The sequence below is a fragment of the Lemur catta genome, chromosome 12 (genome assembly GCF_020740605.2).
Source record: "Lemur catta isolate mLemCat1 chromosome 12, mLemCat1.pri, whole genome shotgun sequence".
Classification (NCBI taxonomy): Eukaryota; Metazoa; Chordata; class Mammalia; order Primates; family Lemuridae; genus Lemur; species Lemur catta.
Genome location: NC_059139.1, coordinates 83,627,826 through 83,651,297, shown reverse-complemented (window position 1 = coordinate 83,651,297; position 23,472 = coordinate 83,627,826). Strand labels below are relative to the sequence as shown.

Genomic DNA, 23,472 nt, shown 5'->3' with positions numbered 1-23,472 from the left:
TAATCAGTCTCCCAATCTAAAGACAGTCAGCTCTTTTGGAACAGAGATAATATATTTGTGTTCTTTCTTGGCATTCATAAATCATTGTTAACTGATAATTATGGGATCATTTGCCAATAGAGACATTACACCAGGCTGTATTCCTAGTGCTTATCACAATGCCTGGAACATACTGGGCATCCAATAAATATTTGTTGAATAAAAATGAACAAATGGGCCAGTGCTAGTAATTTCTGGTCACACATACCAAACACAAACGATATACCTAAAACACAAAGAAAATGCCTTACAATCAGGTTAAAAATAAAAGCAAAATCAATCTCAACATTCTTTTTGCACAATATCTTGCAAATTTTCTGCAAAGAATAGATACTAAGGACACTGTGTAACTTAACAGCCACTTAACCTCAATGTTTCAAAGCAAGGATATACTAACATATCCAAGAAAATAATAGGACAGGAAAACCAAAACCTGACCCATACACTCAAAAGACCACACTGCACTGAAGTGGGATAGATTCCCAGTCTTCCTCAGAACCCACAGATAAATGAAGGTCTGCCTCACTGTGTCATAGAGCCTGAAAACTCAAGGTTAAGAAGACTGGGATTAGGCTGGGTGCGGTGGCTCACGCCTGTAATCCTAGCACTCTGGGAGGCCGAGGCGGGTGGATCGCTCGAGGTCAGGAGTTCAAGACCAGCCTGAGCGAGACCCCATTTCTACTAAAAATAGAAATAAATTATCTGGACAACTAAAAATATATATAGAAAAAATTAGCCGGGAATGGTGGCGCATGCCTGTAGTCCCAGCTACTCGGGAGGCTGAGGCAGGAGGATCGCTTAAGCCCAGGAGTTTGAGGTTGCTGTGAGCTACGCTGATGCCACGGGCACTCACTCTAGCCAGGGCAACAAAGTGAGACTCTGTCTCAAAAAAAAAAAAAAAAAAGAAGACCGGGATTCAAATTCCAAGATGGCTATCATTCCCCACCACAGAATATCACTTTAACACTATTTATCATTTCTAACTCTTAGAGGAAATTTTGAAACCTATGTTTTGATTTTTTGTACTTACATCATCCAAACAGAGAATGGTATGCAACAAATACCATGGGAGTGTGACTGAAAAAGCAAATTGTCCAGCACATAGTTCTCACTTTTTTCCCAACTTCATCAAGTACTCTAATAAATAGGCTGCCATCAACGCAGAGCAGCAATGGGCTAACTGATCCACCAGGAAATGGGTTCTCCAATCAGTCAAAGTCACAGACACCAGCTCATAGCTCCACAATTTAAAAATTATTGCTAGGCTCATAAACTAAACCTTACTTCAAGAAGTAAAATATACCCTACCTCAAAAGATTTCTCACAGTTGCTCACTCCTTCCTTCTTAAAACACTTTACTCATTTAGCTTCTCAAATACCATATTCTGATATTCCTCATACCTCACCAGCCATTCCCTCTCAGTCTCTTTTGCTAGTTCCTCTGCATCTCTTCACTCTTAACCTTGCAGGGCTCCTAAACTGAGGCCTCTTCTCTGTTTGTACTCAGACATTAGGTGCCTTCATCTAGTCTCAAGTCTTCAACATCACCTAAATGCTACGGACCCCAGTCAGACCTCTCCCCCAAACTCCTCTAGACTCATGTATTTAACTGCTCATTTTACATCTGCACTTAAATGTGTAATAGGCATTTCAAACTTATCCAAAACCAACTCCCGATCATTCCCACCTTAAAATAAGTATGTGTGTAACTACTATGCATATTAAATACATTGTATATTATACACATATGTGTATAAAGATAGACAGATAGATATAAAATCCTAGTTGTCTAGAACACCTTCATCTTTGACTCCTCTTTTCTTACCCTCATATCCAGCACTTTTACTTAGATTACCATACTAGACTTTTAACTGGTTTCTCTGCTTTCATGCTTGGCTCCCATACAATCTATCTTCCACACAGCAGCAAGCTTGAGCCTGTGAGTGAACACAGCCAGATCACGTCACTCCTGAGCTCAAAAGGCTACAAATGGCTTCCCAAGTTAATCAGAGCATAAGCCAAAATCCTTACAGTGACTACAAGGCCCTCTTCTACCATTGCCCCCTTGCTCACTCTACAGCTATATTGGCCCCCCTTGCTGTTCCCAAAACAAGCCAAGTATGCACCTACCCCAAGGCCTTTTATACTTGTTCTCTCTGCCCCAAATATTCTTCCCACAGATAATTACCTGGCTTGCTCCTTCACTAATATCGTGATATCATAATATCATTACCATATCCATTTTATAGATAAGGAAAATGAAGCCTAGAGAAGTTATTTACCCTTGGTCAAGCAGCAAGTAAATAGCAGAGAGAGGATTAATAACATTGTGCCAGGGTTATAAGACTATACATAATTGTTATTTTCTTCTTTTTGATGGCTTGTTTTATGTATGTATGTATTTATTTATTTATTTATTTTTGAGACAGGTTCTCACTCTGTTGCCCAGGCTGGAGTGTAGTGGCACAATCATAGCTCCTTGAACTCCTGGGCTCAAATGATCCTCTTGCCTCAGCCTCCCAAGTAATTGGGACAACAGGTACAAGCCACGACACTCAGCAAATTTTTCTTATTTTTTGTAGAGACAAGGTCTCACTATGTTGCCCAGGCTGTTCTCCAACTCCTGGCCTCAAGCAATTCTCCCACCTCAGCCTCCCAAAGTGCTGGGACTACAGGTGTGAGCCACCACATCTGGCATTTGCTGGCATTTTAAACAAATTCTCCCCTCTTTTATTCTTAAAAAGAAAAAATCAAAAGATATGCTAAATCTTTACTCCTGAACCAACCATTATAAACTATTTTATAATTATACATAAAAATATATATACATACACATGCTATATACACACATATATTTATGAATAATATTTATGGATATGAATATGACATTTATGAATAATATTTAAAGAAATAGAAGAAAAGCAAAATAAAGATTTCTTATGCATACCTTTGCAAGGTTGATTGAAAGCCCGGGAATATCTGCTAATCCTCCATTCATTATTGATTTCTGACCTAAGATAACTCCAAAGGTAGGCAAACAGGAGAAATCAGAGCTTCCTTCATAAATAAATTTCAAATCTTTTGGATTCTTGATTGATGCTCCCACTCCAAGGGCATACATAATAGTTTCCAGTTCCGTATAAGAGGAAGAAAATGGAGGTAATTTATGGCCAATAGCTCCAGCCTATAGGATAGTTGTAAAAAATGATTTTTTCATTGATATTTTTATTAAATTCTTGAAATTTTAACTTTTCAAAACACTTAACTGCTTACATACCTAGTTTTGCTTTTGAAAAGATATGAACATAATGTCAGTGAATTTGATGAAGCATAATTATTTCATTATATTCGATTTTTTAAAATAGAAACCAATTAGATAATGTATAGAAAAGGACTTCATTTATAGATAAGTATTTTTTTTATTGCTTGCTTCTTACTAACAGAGAGTATGCCTCATTTTCAACTTTCCTGTCTCTAATTTTGCAACTATTAGCTACCCCAAAATCCAAAAAACAAGGAATTTGCTGTAATTAGGGACAGTAAATTGCTCTATAAGATCAAATGGATAAAATTCACTGTAAACAGATGAGCAAAACATTGCTTAAGGCATGTAAATTTTCCTGCCTCACAATAGTTTTAATTAAAATGAGATTTAACCTGAAGTCCCTTCCTAGAAATGTCCTTTGTCTAATTGAACACTGTATTTTTCTATTCAGTGATGATGTCTAGCTAATGAGTGAAGCACATATTAGGTTATAAAAGAACAATGTCCAATTTTTCAATCACTTCTATACTAAAGCAGGAGGTGCCAAACAAGGGCTAAGAGTGAAAAATGTTTTTATAGCGTAGTTAAAAATAAGAAAAAATAGGAATAATATGCAATAGAAACAGTATGTGGCCCACAAGGCCTAAAATATGACTATATGGCCCTTCACCAAAAAAAGTCTGTAAACTCCTATTGTAAAGTAAAATCACATTTATATACTGAGCATATTCTTAGGCTTAAAATTTGACTCCTAATTTTCTTTATCTATATGCCTGCCCGGGGTCACAAAACACTAGAATCTAATGTGGCAAATAATTTATTTCTTACTATTTATTCAGCACAATTAAAAATAAAAGGATACATACAGGAAACAGTAAACTGGGAAATTTCACAGGAGCTATAACCAGAATTCTATTAGAACTTCTGTCATAATGGGAAGCTTTTTACTTGTGGCCATATAGAAATATTTTCAAAATACAACTATCAATGCTTTCCCTTAAAAGAAATTACCCAGAAGAGCCACTAATATAGTATCCTTTTCTAAAAAAGTTACAAAAATAGTGACTAAAGTAGAATTACTAATAATGGTTTAAAAAAAATGACACTGTGTCTAACTGTACTGAAGGAGAGAATGCAAAAGTTACATTAATATTTGAGCCTATGTTCATTTAAATTCTACCAATATTTAGCACATATTTTATAAATAAGTTTTATGGTCATTTATATTTAACAATAACGCTTAGAAAATAATTTTTTATATGTGAAAAAACTTTTTGGAATTGTTTATATTAATATTTTGAACAAAGTTTTGCTAATTATAGGCATTTTCAATAAAGAAGCATAAAGCTCTGTGTGTGGTGGGTGAAAGGGGAACACGCAGCAAAGAACCTGGAGCATATAACCTCCAGGAGTCGTATCGTGTCATAATCCCCCCTCCCCCCACACACACAAATTTCCACACAACTCCAATCTACTTAAAATCAGTTTGAAGCTAGCCTTCAAGAGATAAAAAGCTATTAATAGGCAGAATGGGAACTGTATATATGGAAGGCAGACAGGCTGGGCAGACACAGATATCAAGACTAGGTATTCGTTTAGCCTCTAAATCCTTTTCATCAAGAATTGAGGTAACTGTTCCCTCTTCTATCCAGTACCTCCCTGAGCTAATTTCCATACAGCAATGAGGGGGAAAAAAAGAGGTGGCTAAAGCACCAGTCAGGCAACTAACTTGATTCATCACGCCCACAAAGGAAGACCACTAAAAGTCACATGCAAGTAAAGAGTATCCCTCTAAAACGTTCATGATAAGTTGTCAGCACCTCTGTTTGCAACCATCCAGAAAAGCCAAGGGAAGAAGCTGAGTGGGTTTATCCTCCCATTCTCCTAGCCCACTTAGACACTAGGAAAAACCTCAGAAACTGACACCCAATTTCCTTGATCTCCTTTCAAGACAGTCCTCCATTAGGGGAAAGAAAAGCATGGTACAGTCCAGAGAAATCTTAGAAGAGAAGGAGAAGTTAAAAAGAAGAATGAAGTAGTCTAGACAGCTTTAGAATTCAGAATTGATACCGAGCCACCTCCTCATGTGGTTGAACTGTAGTAAATTCCCTGTATGTCAGAATCAGCCTTGTAAAGTTATTCATAAATGATTTCTGAATAAATCCACTATTTTAAATTATCTCTGCCACTACTTTTCTCCATTATTAGAGTGAAAGAGAGTGACTGCATCGGAAAGCAAAATAGAGAGAAGGGGGTTAGGAAGGAGGGAAGAAAAGAGGGAGGGAGAAAAAAGTCTCCAGAGAAGGCAAAAGCTTTAGCCCTTTTTCCCACTTACAAATCCTGATGCTGCTGCAGATGCTGTATGACTGGTACGATTTGTTGAAACTCCTCCTTCTGAATCTATTTTACTTAGAACTTCAAGCATACCTCCAGTTGACTCTAAAATAAAAAATAAACTTTGTTAAAGATGTGACTAAGAAAAGCTACAATATGCCAAATAATTATTTCTATAACATTCAGCAAACCTGCTACAGAACCTCCATTGTCACTCATGAACTGAATGTATTAATATTATATCAGGCTACTGTAGGAAAAAATCATGAAAGGCTCTGAAATACACCAATGATAAATGGACACCTTCAGTGAAAAACAAGGCATTGTCTTACATACCCTTCCCTGGTTATCTGATTCTAAGCAGGCTCTAAGCTTTTCAATGTCTTTGAGCTATCTTACAACTCTGTAAAGTGGGATACTTGTCGAAAGACACACAATTTCTGTCTGGTGGAGAGACAACTGATTTCCCTTCTTTCTTCACCATCACCTGTCCCCCAGGATGGAAGAATGCCAAGACTATCCACCCAGGTCTCTGCACAAGTAATAGCTCTGAAGACAGTACCAGAAATTCTTCCAGAGAAAACCATCATCAAGACCAGTGACTCCAGACAGGGATCAAAAGCTACTGTTCTGGGGCCTAAATGGTGAATAAAGCAGGCACATAGGGATCCACATGTGTATAAGACATTCTGAAGGCTCTGGGACCTTTCTAACAACTCTGTGAACTCAGGAAAAAAATATAACCAAACCACAGAGTCTGAGATGACCAGGAATATCTGCCATTCCTGGTGATGCCAATCCTCTCCCTATCACCCCATTCAGATTGCTGCCTAGAGGGAAGGCCATTTAATTGAAAGGCACCTTGGTATAGGCTAAAAGTACTGCACTCAGAGACAGACAATCTGAATTAACTCTTGGCTCAAACATTGGCTAGTTTAGCTTTTCTGGGATTTAATTCCATCATCTTTAAAATGAAAACTCTGGAACAAGTGCTCTGGAAAGTCAACTCTTATTGAAAAGATGATTTTTTTACTTATATTTCAAATATTAGAGGTATCATCTCACTTATAATTACATAATTCAATTAGTTAGCTTTTTTAATAAGTCTAATACATTTGAGGCAAAAATACTTTTTGAGGTAGATATTAGAGAAAAGTTTTTACTATATTCTTCCTTTGTTTTTTCCACTTATTTTCATTGATAGGTGACTGTTGTTCATTGAATAAATTTCTCTCTAATATCAAAATATAGAATACAAAAATGCTACCATTTATGACATAACAATCATGTCATCATCTGATTGAAAAAAAGCATAATGAAAATTTCAGTGAATGTACCAGCAGGTAGGAAAGTATTAAGGAGAAAACAGAGTAGTCATTTTTCTTTTCTTTTTTTTTTTTTTTTTTTGAGACAGAGTCTCACTCTGTTGGCCGGGCTAGAGTGAGTGCCGTGGCGTTAGCCTAACTCACAGCAACCTCAAACTCCTGGGCTTAAGCGATCCTACTGCCTCAGCCTCCCGAGTAGCTGGGACTACAGGCATGCGCCACCATGCCCAGCTAATTTTTTCTATATATTTTTAGTTGTCCAGCTAATTTATTTCTATTTTTAGTAGAGACGGGATCTCGCTCTTGCTCAGGCTGGTCTCGAACTCCGTACTTCGAGCAATCCTCCCGCCTCAGCTTCCCAGAGTGCTAGGATTACAGGCGTGAGCCACTGTGCCCGGCCATCATTTTTCATATATACTCTTCTATCAAACTTTGAATATAATATTACTAAGTAGCAAAAAAAAATGTTTTCCTACAAAATGACTCTGAATCATGAACTTTCTCAGGAAATTCTTTTAAATTTCATATGCTATACACATATATGAGTTATATTTTTTTTAAATGTGACTTATTTGGTTATCTATTCTTGTGTCATGTCATAGATGATTAAATAATTCAAGTTAACAAGCAATTACTAAATCCCTTCTATGAGTTCAGCACTATGCTAAAACCAAATACAAAAGAAGTACATACAAGATATACACAGTCTCTGCCTCAAAAGAACTTACCCTGCAGTTAAGGAACCATACATTCATGAAACAAAAGCAGTGTAAAACAGTTACAACTAGATGCTCAAGTGGTCCTACCACTTAGTTCAGCTAACAAAAAGATCAGTGTAGCACAGAATATCTGGGGAGGTTTTGTTGAATATCTGGGGCTTGAGTTTTTCTAAGGAAGCACTAAAATTATTAATAGCAGAGGTCGTAAAAGAAGGAAGGGATATGGTAGAAAGGCAGAGAAACAGTCACAAAAACAAAATGCTGAAACAAAGGCACCTTTCTTCACTAGACAGAAAAGAGCTAAGCCTAAATAAAGTAGGCTTAAATAAACTTTTTGGGAAATAGAGAAAACTAGGGTCAGATTATCTAGCATATGGCTAGATAATGGAAGACTCTGAAACCAACCATCAGCAAGAAAGTAGGTACATTTAGCACAAGTAAATGGACACCTCATGCCATCTATCCCCCAAGCACACATAAACCAAAAAACTAGGATTTTTAAAAAGCTGAAAAACTGACAGTGAGAATAACAAAAGTATCTGAATTGTGAAGAGTTCTAATATCTACTACAGCAGAAAATATGCTACAGATAGATGATTCAAGTGTCTAAGCACCACAATTAAGATAAAATACAATTCCGTAAGAGAAGAAAATGCTTGCTGTCTCTGGTTCCCCAAATAGGGCTAACTAACTTGGGAATCTCTTTACCTTGGACAGTCTGAGGTTTGCTGGCATTATTGAAGTCACAGATCTTTTTCCAATTAGCCTTCACTGCTTCAGGAGTCATTGGCTGATTCTTCTGTCTTACAATGGCTCCAAGGGTCCGCTCCCAGCGCACTGGTTATAGAAACAAAACTAAAATGCTGAGCACATAAATTTAAGGAAACAGAAAGTATGATGCACATGAGCCCCTTAATTTTTAACTTCAAGAAAAACGAAATCCAGAAAAAAGGATTCTGACTTTTAAAGAATTTTACTATAAGCCTTAAAATACATTTTTCCTAACAAACCCCATTAGGACAGTGTCAATTATTTTAAAAAATATATTTGAAGCTGAAGGGAAAAATGCCAGACACTACTTTGCAAAATGTTGTGCTATATCTGCAAAAGTTAAATTATATAATAATCATACCAAAAAACTGACCTCATGACCACAGGTCACTCAAGGAATACACGTCACTCTTCGTGTTTACAAAATGAACATAACTAGAGCTTCGTGGGGTAGCAAACTGAGGACCAATGGTGATAACAGGTCAAAGATTCCAGTTAAAAAAAAATTGTATAACAGGTGGCCCCAAATAATTCTCCCTTACCCTCCCTATGCTTTATCTCCATTTCTACAAGATATCCATTAGACTGCACAGCTTCACAAAAATCAATACTGCTGCATAAGGTCCATAAGGAGAATTTTTAACCTTTTTTTCTTTTTAAAAATACAAAGAAATAAATAATCACTAGTGACCTTATTTAAATATAATGGTCAGATTTTGTTGGATGATTGGCTTTTTTTCTTTCTTTTTCTTTAAGCATCCGTTTTCCTGGGATAATGATTATTAAATTGAAGATTCGTCTCTGGGAATGACAGAAATCCCTGCTTCTAGAGCTTTCCTATTGATAGAGTGCCAGATACAGCTTTTATTGCAACATTTGATGTTCCTTTCTTAAATGGATGTAATAAGATACTCAAAAATGCCTGAGGAATATGAGTCACTTTAACAACTGGAGAGAGCGACCATTAATGCTACAAAAAATTAAACTCTACAATATGCTGCAACAATGCCCTCCAGTAATAGCAACCTTTTCAATAATTCAATTAACTGTGTGATTAATTTTGAAACCAGTAGCCAACTGAAAATAAATTGAGATATAGGAATTTTCATAACTTCTTAAAGTGGCATAAAACAATTATCAAATTTTGGAGCTCACAAGGTTTGAGAAATGGGGTAGGAGAGGGTTGAAGCTAAATGAATTCACTGTTGGGATATACAGGAATAACTCCCATAAAATAAGTTGCAATTTCTATCACGGAAAGTTGTCCAATGTGATTCCTCACTCTCTCCTTCTGAGGTCTCATGCTCCAAGGTAGAAAAGTTACATAAGAGAACTGGAGAACTTGTCTGCTTATGTTACCTAGAATAGGCCTGTCCCATGTATTTAAAATTAGAAACAGCTCTCCTTCCCACTCACTTCTTTGCTGAAAACAGCAAGAAAAAGCACGTGGGATATCAGAGACATGGGTGGATAAATATATTAATAAAGAGAGACTATGCTGTCTGAAGGAACAGCCAGTTCTGAATAAAACAGGACAAGTCTTGAATAAGGACTGCCTACAAGAAGAATAGATAGGTTCTTAAAAGTGCCACAGGCCTGCTAGACAATTGCCATGCTTTAGAATACCTGTTCCTATAGCAATGTTTAAAGCTGAATATGTGCATGCTGGATCCAGTGATTAGGCATTTGTCAAGAACCTGACCCAGAAATATAAAGAACTGAGGTTCTTTATATTTCTCACCCAAATTTATTTTTATATTTTTTGTTATGAATACATTTATTATTATTACTATTACCATTATTGCAAAATGAAGGTTAAGATTATAAATGAAATGTGCTGAGGATAATTAATTTATCTAAATACATTAACTAAATACATTAATTGAAGTTAATATGATCGTATTTCAACCTGGATATGCAGGTTTAAAGACATGGAAATAATCTATGGCAAATCAATAACCAAGAAAGACTTACATTTTCCAATCCATCCTGCTCCAACCTACCAAAAAGAGGGAAAACATTATACCATCTGATGTGAAATCACTAATAGAATTTTTTTAAATTAAAAAAAAGGAAGCTCTATTATTAAAGGTATTAGAATGCTAAATGACCATAGATGAAAATAATACAGCTCTATAAAAGTCCACTGGCCCCCATGACTTTGCACTGCTCATGTTATCAGAGCAGAAATATAGAGCCACACATTGCAGCAGAGGGGCAGGCCAAATTCTGCACACAGTAGAAAAGAATGACTCTGATGTCAGAGACCAAGACTTGACACCAGTTGTTCTACTGACTAGCTGTGTGATCCTGGCCAAATCATTTGACCTCCCTAAATCCAAGTTTCCTCATATGTAAAATAAAGGTAATATTATTATATACCTCAAATGGTTACTGTTAGGTTCAAACAATATAAATGACACTTGTAAATGGCATTTATATAAAAGACAATATAAATGTACACCGTCTAGCATATCATGGGCTCAAAATAAATGTCCCTCTAGAAAGACCTAATGAATTTTAACACAAAAAATCAAAGTCAAATAAAAAAAAGTATCTGACTTAACAAACTACGTATCCTCATTGTAATCAAACATCTTTATACAGAGATAAGGCAAATGACAAAATACTGCTACTCAGAAAGATAAATTTTTCATTTCTATAATTTTTTCCAGAGGTCATTCAAGAAAATGCTCAGAAAAAAATGCCTGATGTAAAGAAAATCTGGTTGTCATATCTTCAAACACCACAACTACAGTGTGCGAGAACTGATCGCAACAATTCCACATGCATGTGACAGAATAAATGTATCAGTAGACAGCAGACATCTGAGTGCTCTAGGTTCAACGGTGTCACTTTCCATCGCCCTCTGCCTCTATATTAATATGCCCACACATTTTATAACACATCCAATCAGCCTTGATGTAGTTACAGTAGATAAATCAGCAGTGGTTCTGGTAACAGGCAAAAGAAATATCACCTTTTACCATATTTTGGGACTGAAGTTATAAGCTACAAGCTCCTCTCAGGTGCTAGAAACAACTGCTCCAGTTGAGCCAAAAAGTTTGTATCTGCCATTCTATATATCTACCCCAACTTCACAAAGTGCCAATTTACTTTAAAGGTTTAAGTCAGAATATTACAGATACTATACATATCTTGTAGTATATTTTATCAATCATATGCTTATCAAAAATGTTCACAAAATAGTAAAAGAAAATAGCAACATACAAAACTTCATCTGCAGCACGATCCTAATGTGCTTGGGTGTGTGTATAAAATGTATGTCTAAACAAAAGACTATTCATGTAAAGTGCATATCTAATAAAAGACTGGAAGGAAATATTAATACATAAAAATATTAATAATATTTATCTCTGGATAATAATAATGTGGGTGATTTTCATTTTCTTTTATATCCTTTCCTATATATTTGAAATTTTATTTTGATTTGAAATTTTAATTTGAGCATATATTATTTTTGTTCACAAAGTAATAACAAACGTAAGTGTAAAAGATAAAAATTCCTTAATAAGGTAAAAGAAGAGCAGACCAAATTCTGAATTCCAGATGGCTTGATATTATTAAATTTTCCTCTTCTATAAAATAGATTTATAAAATTCTTTCTACATCTAATAGTCTACAATTCACATTCAATGACTGTGATTAGGAAGGTGAAGGCATATATCTCTGCTTAGACATATATAGACTATTTTCTTAATTTACTCATCATCTTTTTATTCAAATGAAACAGGCTAATGTATCATTCCCTTCAAACTAAGCCAGGTTCTTCTGCTACCAAGAAATATTTTGGATGTCATAGTATTCCACATACAACATGTTCATTATTTCCACAGAGAATTAAAAATGGGAGAAGGGAGGTTCTAATACACAACAGTTCAGGCTTTGAAAAAAAAGGAACAAACTCAAATGAGTAATCAAAAATATATACATTGGCCAGGCAGGGTGTCTCATGTCTGTAATCCTAGCACTTTGGGAAGCTGAAGCGAAAGGACTGCTTGAGGCCAAGAGTTCAAGACCAGCCTGGGAACATTGTGAGACCCCCTATCTCTACAAAAAAATAAAAAAATAAAAAAAATCCAGTGTGGTGACATGCACCTGTAGTCCCAGCTACTTGGGAGACTGAGGCAGAAGGACTGCTTGAGCATAGGAGTTTGAGGTTGCAGTGAGCTATGATGACACCACTGCACTCTGGGCCAGAAAACACAGTGAGACCCTGGTTGAGAAGAAAAAATATATATATATATATTTTTTTAAGGGATATATATATATACATATATATATATATCCTTTAAAAAGTCTAAAAGGACTTTCACCCAAGTTAACAATGGATCTCACTGGATGGTGGGCTTATGTATGGATTATTATTTTCATAATGAACATTTAAAGTTTTGCAATATAGAAAAATAAAAAAGTTTATTTTTTAAATTAAAATAAATAGTAAATTGTGTTTATCAATCACACCAGACTAAATTCCTGCTACACGGATAGTTAAAATTGGGGAGTGATTGCTATATACCAGGCCCTGTAATAAGTAAGGGTTTGAAATATGATTTGTAGTTGTCACAACAAACCCCAAGGAAACTAAAGCTCAAGAAGGTCAATTTATACAATACAATACAATCCCAGCAAGCTAGCAATTACTACAACATGAAGTCAAAATCTGGCCAAGTTGACTCTAAACTCCAAGCTCTCTATCTTTCCCCTTTATCATTTAGCTTCTTAAATCAATGAAACTTTCTGCATTTGACTAAACACATCAAGGCAGCCACATTTTCATTTGGTAAGAATATTAGAAATGGAGAACTAAGGAAAACAGAATTTATAAAGTTTCTGTTACTTTCTCAAAAAGGATATTTGTCAATACTTGTTCTTTAATTATAACAGACATAGTATTTAAAAATATATAAGTGATGTCAACCAGTACTGATTTTTACAAATGTAAGCAACTAACAAATACTAATTTTTAAATCACCTTTTATATTTAATTATACAAATATTACTTTAGGAGAAACAGAAAGGTACAGAATACCTCAAATAAACCACCATTTTCTTCACAACTCTCGTGGCAAAGCCAAAGGACCAGGGGTGCCACATAGTCTGGCTTCAGAGCTTCCACAATATCTGAAATAAATATGAAAAAAATTTTATAAAGAAGAATATATATTTTTTAAAGAAAGAGTCTCACTCTGGCATTCAGATTGCAGTGCAGTGGCACGATCACAGCTCACAGCAGCCTTGAACTCCTAGGCTCAAGCGATCTTCCCATCTTAGCCTACCATGTAGATGGGATTACAGGTTTGAGCCACTGCACCCAGCTCTGTACACATAATTCAATCATTTTACTTTTTAAAAATTTCTTACTTAAAAAATTATAGGTACTTCAAAGGCTTTTAAGATATACACACAAGTAGTCTAACATTCAAACGTTTTGGAAGAACTTTTTCATCTCATTTTCATGAGACATTTCTGAAGCACTCTCAAGCTTCTAAAATTGTAGGCATCAGATATAACATTCCAAGATGGATAACAAACTATTCAGGAGGAAAAAAGTTAGAGCTGCCTAGGCAAAGACTGGTGAGCAAAACTGTATATATAACATGAGAAACTTGGGTACCATTCATTTCCAAAACAATTTTGCTCTCCCAGCTATTTAACAAGAATCTAGAAAATTACAAAACAGCCCTGACAATTGTAATGGTAGATAATGATTGAAATAGATCCTGCAACCATAATTGATGAGTAACCAAGTATAAGAACTATTCTCTCATTGCATACTTTTTTACTTTTTTTTGAATTGATAAATAATAGTTGTACATATTGCTGGGGTATGTGTGATATTTGATACTGTATACAATGTGTAATGATCAAATCAGGGTAATCAGGATATCCATCACCTCAAACATTTATCTTTGTGTGTACAAAATAAACACATCTATAAAATCCAGTTGAGGCTCTATTATCTTAGGTGAGAAAAAAGAACATAAGCCACATGGGAAAAATACTTTTGCCTTGTATCTTATTTCATGTATTACCACTGATAATATAAGCAAATATTCTTGCTTTCTAGTTTATTCTCAAACCCCTAGCTTAGCCAGCACTTATTAAACTCAATTTTATAAACAAAAAACCAAGGTTCAGGCTGGGCGGAGTGGCTCACACCTGTAATCCTAGCACTTTGGGAGGCCAAGGCTGGAGGACTGCTTGAAGCCAGGAGTTCGAGACCAGCCTGAGCAAGAGCAAGACCCCATCTCTACAAAAAATAGAAAGATTATCCAGCCATGGCGGTGTATATCTGTAGTCCCAGCTACTCACGAGGCTGAGGCAGGAGAATCACTTGAGCCCAGGAGTTTGAGGTTGCAGTGAGCTATGATGATGCCACTGCACTCTAGCCTGGGCAACAGAGCAAGACTTTGTCTCAAAAAACAAACAAACAAACAAAAAAACCCCAAGGCTCAAGAGAGTAAACAAAATGTGAGAGAAGTCCAATAGCTAGTAATATGTAAAGTTCTATGAAATTAAAATTAGAACTTAGGTTTATTTACGCTACCCAGTGTTTCTTCTACAATAATAGATGTCAGGATATCTAGCATTATAGTGAGCCAGGTACTCTGAGGAACACCTCCGTTGCCAGAAACAAGATTTTTTAAGCATTACTGAGATAGAGAAGGTATCCCCCAACCAACGAAACAAATAAATAAATAAAAAGTCCCTAGTGCCAAACTGCAGGGAAGGCAGGGTTGCCCTAAGAACAGATACCACTAACAGTACTGATGCCTAAATACTTAGAGGTAGGGCAGCATCAAGATGAGGTCCTAGCCTAAACTGTTCTCACTGAACCTCAAATTTCAAGGAAAACTGAAGTAGACCAAGGTTGGCTATGCCCCCTAGTTACCAGCAGTAGCAAAGATAAAACCTCTCTGAAGAAAACACCACCAATTTAAAACACAGAACAAACACAGGTTAAGATCAGGTAAAGAGCTCATACTTAAAAATCACCAAGCACTCAAGAAAGAAAGTCGTGAGATGTCTGAACTTAAAATATATAGAACAGCTAACTATTGATTCACAAAATAAAGAATATAATCACAATGGTAAGCTAACACCAAGAAACTATTAGGAATAGATAGGTAGAATACATTTGGCAGAAGGAAAAGGGATGTGGGTGGTGCACAGCTACTTGGCTGGCCTGGGGGTGTGCCCACCAAAGGGGGCCCATGGGACTGTTTCTTGGACCTGAGATATGGGCACATAACTGCTCAGCCAGCCTGGGGGCATGTCTGCTGGGGGTGGCCAACAGACCTGTTTCTCAGGTCTGGGACACACATGCAAGGCTGTCCAGTTGGCTCAAGGGAGTGCCTGCCAGGAGCAGTCCCCAGGCTATTTCTCAGGTCTTGGACTTAGGCTTGTGGCTGCCTGGTAATGCTTTAGTTTTGGGGCTGTGTGATAGCTATCAAGAAGGCTACAATGATCCCCATGTCTTTGCATTTACCCCTTTTTATAGTATCTTCCCACAATGTCCCACAGTTAAGTCTGTGTGATCAATAGAATAGGACAGAAGTGATGGTATGTCACTTCTGAAACTAGGTTATAAAGACACTGCAACTTCTATCTTAGTGGCTCTCTCTTTCAAATCATTAGCTCTGGGGAAAGCCAGCTACCTACTATATCAACAACAGTCCTATGGAAAGGCATAGCTGGTGAAAAACTGAGGCCTCCTGACAATGGGTAGGAAGGAATGGAGGCCTCTTGCCAGCTGCCAGGTACATGAATGAGTTTGAAAGTGTATCCTCTAATCCAGTCAAGATTTCAAATGACTGGAGGGCCAGAAAACATCTTGATTAAAACCTCATTAAAGATGTAGAACCAGAAACTCCCAGCTAGGCCACTCTAGATTTCTGACCCCAGAAATTGAATGAGATAATAAATGTTTGTTGTTTTCATCTACTAAGTTTTAGAGTAATTTACTACGCAGCAGTAAATAACTAATAACAGCTTGGTAAGTTAGTTCCTGGGTAATCATTATAGGATTATGTTTTATTTCATGTAAGAAACATGTAAATTATATACATTACTTTTTATGTGTCAAATATATTTCAAAGGGGAAATGAAATTGCAAATTTCTCCACACATTACTCATATCTGGTTCTTTAACAAATAAATCCTTTGATAGCCTGTAAGTGGATATTTTAGAGGAGGAGAAGAAAAACTTTGGGTCAAAATAAATTTTCAGCTTGTATAAACTATGAAACAGTAAAAAAAGAAAAAAAAAGAATTTTAGAACCTGAAGGGTTATTAAAAATGATCTAGAATGACTTTCTTACTTTACAGAAGAGAAAATAGGTTCAGAAAGATCAAATCATTTGTCTAAAATAGATCTTATTTTCTAAATTTATTTTATTAGAGCATGGTAGGTATAAGGATACTACATTAAACGTTTAACTTATGCCTCTAGAGCAAGAGTCCCCAACCTAGGGTGAGTTGTATAATTATTTCATTATATATCACAATGTAATAATAATAAAGTGCACAATAAATGTAATACGCTTGAATCATCCTGAAACCATCCTCCCCTCCCTAGTCCATGGAAAAATTGTCTCCGATGAAAGTGGTCCCTGGTGCCAAAAAGGTTGGGGACTGCTACTCTAGAGGTTCAAACCTGCCCAAATAAATGTAGCTACATTCCCAAAGGAAAATCAATTTTAAACCTAAAGTTTTAATACTTTCTTGAATTTACTGCTTCCCAAAGAGTCTAGAGCTCATAGCAAAAAGTGACTAAGGTAAAAGCCTAGCAAAGGAATGAATGATAAGCAGGAAATTTTAAATAGTGGTTATCTCTTGGTATGAAGCAGAAGGGTAGGATAAAGGGTACAAAGTTAGATCCAAGTTATTAATAATGTTCCAGTTCTTGGGTTGAGAAGTAAGTATATGAATATTCATGATATTTTTATGCTTTCTTACCTGTAACCTATACTATCTTGCATAAATATAGTATTAAAAGGAAAAAATGTATATATCCTTCAAAAAATCTGATTCTTTAACAAGAATTCTTTGACATGCATATGAGAGCACAGCCAGCCACAGTGGTGTGTGCCTGAGGTCCTGGCTGCTCGGGAGGATCACTTGAGCCTAGGAGTTCAAGGCTACAGTGAGCTATGATTGTACCACTATACTCCAGCCTGGGCAAAAAAGTGAGACACTCAAAAAAAAAAGAATATGAGAGCATAAAGAGTTTTTAAAGAATAAGGGACTTTATAAAACTGGCCCTGCTGAGAAGGGAAAAAAAAAAACAGATCTCAGGTCCAAGTAGCTATTCTATGCTAAAGCAAATTGGTTAGGCACAGCTCTTGGCAAAGGCTAGAAAGTATTGCTGTAGTATTACAAATTTCAAGCTCTGAAATGAATGTTAGCTCCAATGTGGAAGGTAAATGGTGCTGTGAATAAGCATTTGTGTTCCATGAAGCAGCTAATTTTAAAATAGCTATTCATCAATTATTTCATACCATCTCACAGAAGCTACTTTTAAAGTATTACAGAGACTTTCTTTTCAGAAATACAGAAAGAACAAGAGTATCAAAAACCATACACAGTTCCCCACAAGTCAAGTATTCTATTATGTAAGTAAATAAGTAAGCATAGGCTTTCAATCATACATTTAAATTTTTAGATTTTGTATTTCAAAGGAAATTGGAAGTCTCATATTACCTGATTCCAAGACTTAATATAAAACTACAGTAATCAAAACATCATATTGGTAAAAGGACAAATAGATCAATGGAACAGAACAGAGAATCCAGAAATAGACATACATATATGTGGTCAATTTATTTTAAGGGAAGATTTTTTTTAATGTGTTGAAAGAAACTTAACAAAATGCCTGTGGACCTTATATGGATCCTTAGTGGAATAAATCAACTCAAAAAAGATACCTTTTTAGACAACTAGAAAATTTTAACGTAAATTTGATATTAGGTGATGTCAACAAGTTATTTTGTTTGGTGTGATAATGGCATTGTGGTTATAATGTATGTGTATGTTAGAAATTCATTTCCAAGTGCTCCTAAGGTAAAATATAATGTCTAGGATTTGCTTTGAAATATTGCAGGAAAAAAAGGAAGAAGATGACCGAAAAAATGAAACAAAATTGGCTAAATGTTGATCATTTGCTGAAGCTAGATGATGAGTACATACCTCTCTTAACTCCCTTGTCCCTACTCTTTATGTATGTTGGAAAACTACACAAAAAAAGATTTTTTTGTAAACAAAGGAAGTATAACCATAAAAAGCATTTTTTTAATTATGAAACATGAATAAGGTAAAATAATGTAATCATTAAAACATATCCTGTACTGTTTTATTGAATGGGAAAATATTCATGATATAATAAGTGAAAAAATAATAATTAGACTTCTAATTTCCACTCCAACATGTAAAGAGCTTGGAAGCCATCACTTCCATCCTAAAGCCAAGGAAAAAGCTACGCAAACTAAAAGTCAACAACTCTGCTTAACTCCACCAGAGAACTAAGGTCACAGAACAAACCATCACCTGAAACACTGAAGAAATAGGCAAATTCAAATAATCTCAGCTTACTGAGAACAGAAGCCTCTAGAGCCTAATCAAACTACTAGAGGCTAAGTGTGGACCAGCTTCACCTTAGGAGGGCCCAATCTTAAGAAGATCTTCAACACTTTTATAAGTTTTACTTCCAGATGCCCCACCATATTCTCACAGTAAGATCAGAGAAAAATCCCCTCATGCTTTGGACAAAGGGGAGGGAAGTAACCATTTTGACATATGCTCAGAGCATTCTATTCTATTCAGCAAAGGCCTGCTCTCAAGAAAAACTACTTTACCAGAGACTCATCTGCCCTAGAGAAAGAGCAATCAGACAAATGAAGCCCCTCTAGCCTTCCCATCTCAAATAAGGGAAGGAAAAAAATGGCTAAGAAACTCTTCTAAAGGTCCCAACCCAGGACTCTGACCCACTAAAAAAATGGAGATTAATCATAAGAGTATAGGACACTTCCCCTCCCCTAGTATAGTAACGGTAGATTACAACTGAGAGAACTCTGACACAATCTCTATTTAACAAAGAGTTTCTAGGGAAAGTCAAAGACAACAGAGGATACAAAAACAAGAACAGAGAGGAAATTGAAGACTCTGATTCCTACAGCTACAGCAAATAATAAACACAGCCTAACTCCTAATGAGATAAAATCTCACACAAAAGGCCTAATTACCTCATTTCCTATTATCTAATACATCATGTTTGACTTTCAACAAAAAATTGCAAGGCATGCTAACAGGCAAGAAAAAGCATAGGCTGAAGAGATAAGGCAAATATCAGAATCAGATTTAAATATGGCAGACATTTGGTAATTATCAGAGTAGGAATTTAAAATAACTGATTAATATGCTACGGACTCTAACAGGAAAAGTGGACAATACACAAGGACATATGAGTACTGTAAGCATGAAACTCTAAGAAAGAATCAAAAGAAAATACTAGAAATCAAAACCACTGTAAAAGAAATGAAGAATCAGTGAGCTTGAAAATATGTCAATAGAAACTTCCCAAACTCAAATGCAAAGAGAAAAAGGAATGAGAAAAATGGGATAGAATGATGTAAGAACTGTAGGACAATTATAAAAGATATAGCATGTGTGCAATGACAATCTAAGATGAAACAAGAAGAAAAGCAGAAGAAATATTTGAAGGATGGTGGTTGAGAATTTTTCAAAATTAATGACAGACATCAAACCATGGATCAAGGAATGTCAGAGGACACTAAGCAATATAAATACCAAAAATATCCTCCTAAACACATCATATGCAAACTGCAGAAAATTGAAGAATAGAAGAAAATCCTGAAAGAAGCCAGAGGAAAAAAAAAACACTTTGCCTATAGAAGAACAAAGGTAAGAATTAATGTTGAAATTTACTTCAGAAACCATGTAACTAAGAGGAAAGTGGATGTGAAATACAGGCATACCTCATTTATTTGCATTCACTTCACTGTATTGCATTTTGCAGACACTGAGTTTTTGTACAAATTAAAGATTTGTAGTAACTGTGTCAACCAAGTCTAACAGCACTATTTTTCCAACAGCATGCACTCACTTTGTGTATCTGTGTCAACATTTTTTAACAATAAAATATTTTTTAATTAAGGTATATATGCTGTTTTTTTAGACACATGCTATTGCACACTTAGACTATAGTATAGTATAAACATAACCTTTATATACACCGGGAAAGCAAAAAATTTGTGACTCACTTTATTACAATATTGGCTTTATTGTGGTGATCCAGAACCAAACTTGCCATATCTCCATGGTATGCCTGTATTTAAAGTGTCGAAAGGAAAAAGTCACCAACCTAGGATGATGTATCCAGTGAAATTATCCTTCAAAAGTAAAGGACTGGCTGGGTGTGGTGGCTCACGCCTATAATACTAGCACTCTGGGAGGCCGAGGAGGGAGGAATGCTTGAGGTAAGGGGTTCAAGACTAGCCTCAACAAGAGCAAGACCCTGTCTCTACTAAAAATAGAAAGAAATTAGCCGGACAACTAAAACTAGAAAAAATTAGCCAGGCATGGTGGCACGTGCCTGTAGTCCCAGCTACCCGGGGAAGCTGAGGCAGGAGGATCACTTGAGCCCAGGAGTTTGAGGTTGCTGTGAGCTAGGCTGATGCCATGACACTCTAGCCCAGGCAACAGAGCGAGATTCTATCTCAACAACAACAACAAAAAAAGCAAATGATTACAAAAATATAAAGACAAGCCAAAGACTGGGAAAAAAATGTTTGCAAAATACATATCTGATAAAGGACTTGTTTCAGAAATATACAAAGAAACCTCAAAATTCAAGAAAACAACTTGATTAAAAAATGAGCAAAGTATCTGACTAGATACCTCATAAGAAAAGATAAATAAATTGCAAATAAGCACAGGAAAAACTGCTCAACACATAGGTCATTAGGTAGTTGCAAATTAAAACAATGAGATACTGCTACACACCTATTAGAAAGACTAAAATCCAAAATACTGACAACAAATGCTGGCAAGGATGTGGAGCAATAAGAACTCTCACACATTGTAGGTGGGAACACAAAACGATAAGCCACGATGGAATGGCAATTTCTTACAAAGCTAAACCTAGTCTTACCCTACCATCCAGCAGTCATGCTCCTTGGTACCTAGCCAAACAAGCTGAAAACTTATGTCCACACAAAAACCTGTACACGAATGTTCATAGCAGTTTTACTGGTAAGTGCCCAAAACTGGAAGCAACCAAGATGTCCCTCAACAGGTGAATGAATGAACAAATTGTAGTACATCCATACCATGAAATATTATTAAATAATAAAAAGAAATGAGCTTCAATCCTCCAGGCATTCTAGAGGAAAAAGAGAGAAACGATTAGGTGAAGCACAGGGATTTTTTAGGGCAGTGAAACTATTCTGCATGATACTGTAACAGTGGATACATGACATTATGCATGTGTGAAAACCCATACAACTGTACAACACAAAGACTGAACCCTAGTAGAAACTATGAACTTTAGTTAATAATAACGGATGGATACTGATTCATCAATTGTAACAAATATACCACTCTGATGCAAGATGTTAATCATGGGTGAAACTGTGTAAGAGGTGGAGTATATGGGAACTCTCTGTACTATTTGCCCAGTTTTTCTGTAAACCTAAAAACACTCTAAAAAATTATGTCTTTAATAACAACTATAAAACAGTAAGAATGCTATTACCCCATTCTGTTAAAAATATGTGTATATATCTATCTATGCAGAAAAAAAGAGTGAAAGTTTACTTTAGTATGATAGAATTATAGGTCATTTCTAATTTTTTCCTTTACATTTTTCTAAATTTTTCACAATGAACACAAATTACACATAATGCTTTTGAAATTAGAAAGAAAACAATCTTTTCAAGTATTCAGAAAATTAAATACTTTTGCAAAGCTTACTCCACACATATTTGCGGGTAATACCACTGAAAAATATAAGCTTACCTTTAGGCATAACAGTCTGAGTCATCCGTGATCCAGCAGTAGGGGCAATCGTGTTACAATGAATGTTGCTTTTATTGCCTTCAATTGCAAGAGTATTTGACAGGCCCAGAAGACCCAGCTTTGCAGCAGAATAATTTGCCTGGCCAAAGTTGCCATATATTCCTGAAGCTGATGAAGTCATAATGATCCTAAAAGGAAAATCAATTGCTCAATATCATTTTTTTATGTTTTGATAACATTGCAACTCTGATACTATTTTGGTACTACTGCCCCTGTCAAAAGCAATTCTGTGTACTTCCTTTAGCTTTTCACAGTCATGATTCATATATCTAAAATAATATTAATATATAAGTAATCTTTCTAAATTCAACTACAAGATTTAGTTGTTTTAAAAAGAATTCCTGATCAAAACTAAATGAGTTTAATTTTAAGAATGTATATTCATTACCTATCAAAAACAACAATAAATATTTATAAACATAAAATAAATTGGCAATATGTAAGTTAAAGTTAAATTTTCAACAAGAAATATTAGTTCAAGCAGTTCTAATTCTTCAGTCCTCATCACTTGGCATCTCTCCCTTTCCAGATAATATTAAATGTCTCATTAATATGATGCCATCTCATAATATTTACCCGAACTCACTCTATTTAGACCAAGTAAAATAAGTCACACCGTCTATTCTCAGAAACTGCTAGGATCAGGATAAACTAGAAATCTCCAATGAAAATAGGCATCAAAAACAACTTGCTTATAGTAGATGTGTATGAACCCTAAGTTAACAGGAATGACCTTGACACTAGAGTGCAATAGAGGGCATGAATTAAGTGTATAAGCACTGCCACATTCTGAGTAACTCACAGAGGAGCAATCATGAGAAGTCCTATAGTTCCTAAACAGTTTATAAAGACTAACTCATGTCTGACCAGTAGCAGCTAGCAGGGAATAGCCACTTGTCTC

The 23,472-nt window shown here is 35.7% G+C and overlaps 1 protein-coding gene across 2 annotated transcripts in view; it reads right to left on the bottom strand.

The window, feature by feature from the left end:
- Positions 1-23,472, bottom strand: part of HSD17B4 (hydroxysteroid 17-beta dehydrogenase 4) — an 82,894-nt gene that overhangs the window by 44,004 nt on the left and 15,418 nt on the right. For both annotated transcript variants that reach the window (XM_045566145.1, XM_045566147.1), the window contains exons 8-13: positions 22,512-22,699; positions 13,507-13,598; positions 10,428-10,452; positions 8,391-8,519; positions 5,640-5,743; positions 2,987-3,223 (exon numbers count right to left, since the gene is read on the bottom strand). In XM_045566145.1, coding sequence (XP_045422101.1) covers positions 2,987-3,223; positions 5,640-5,743; positions 8,391-8,519; positions 10,428-10,452; positions 13,507-13,598; positions 22,512-22,699 — 775 coding nt within the window. The remainder of the gene's footprint in view (positions 1-2,986; positions 3,224-5,639; positions 5,744-8,390; positions 8,520-10,427; positions 10,453-13,506; positions 13,599-22,511; positions 22,700-23,472) is intronic.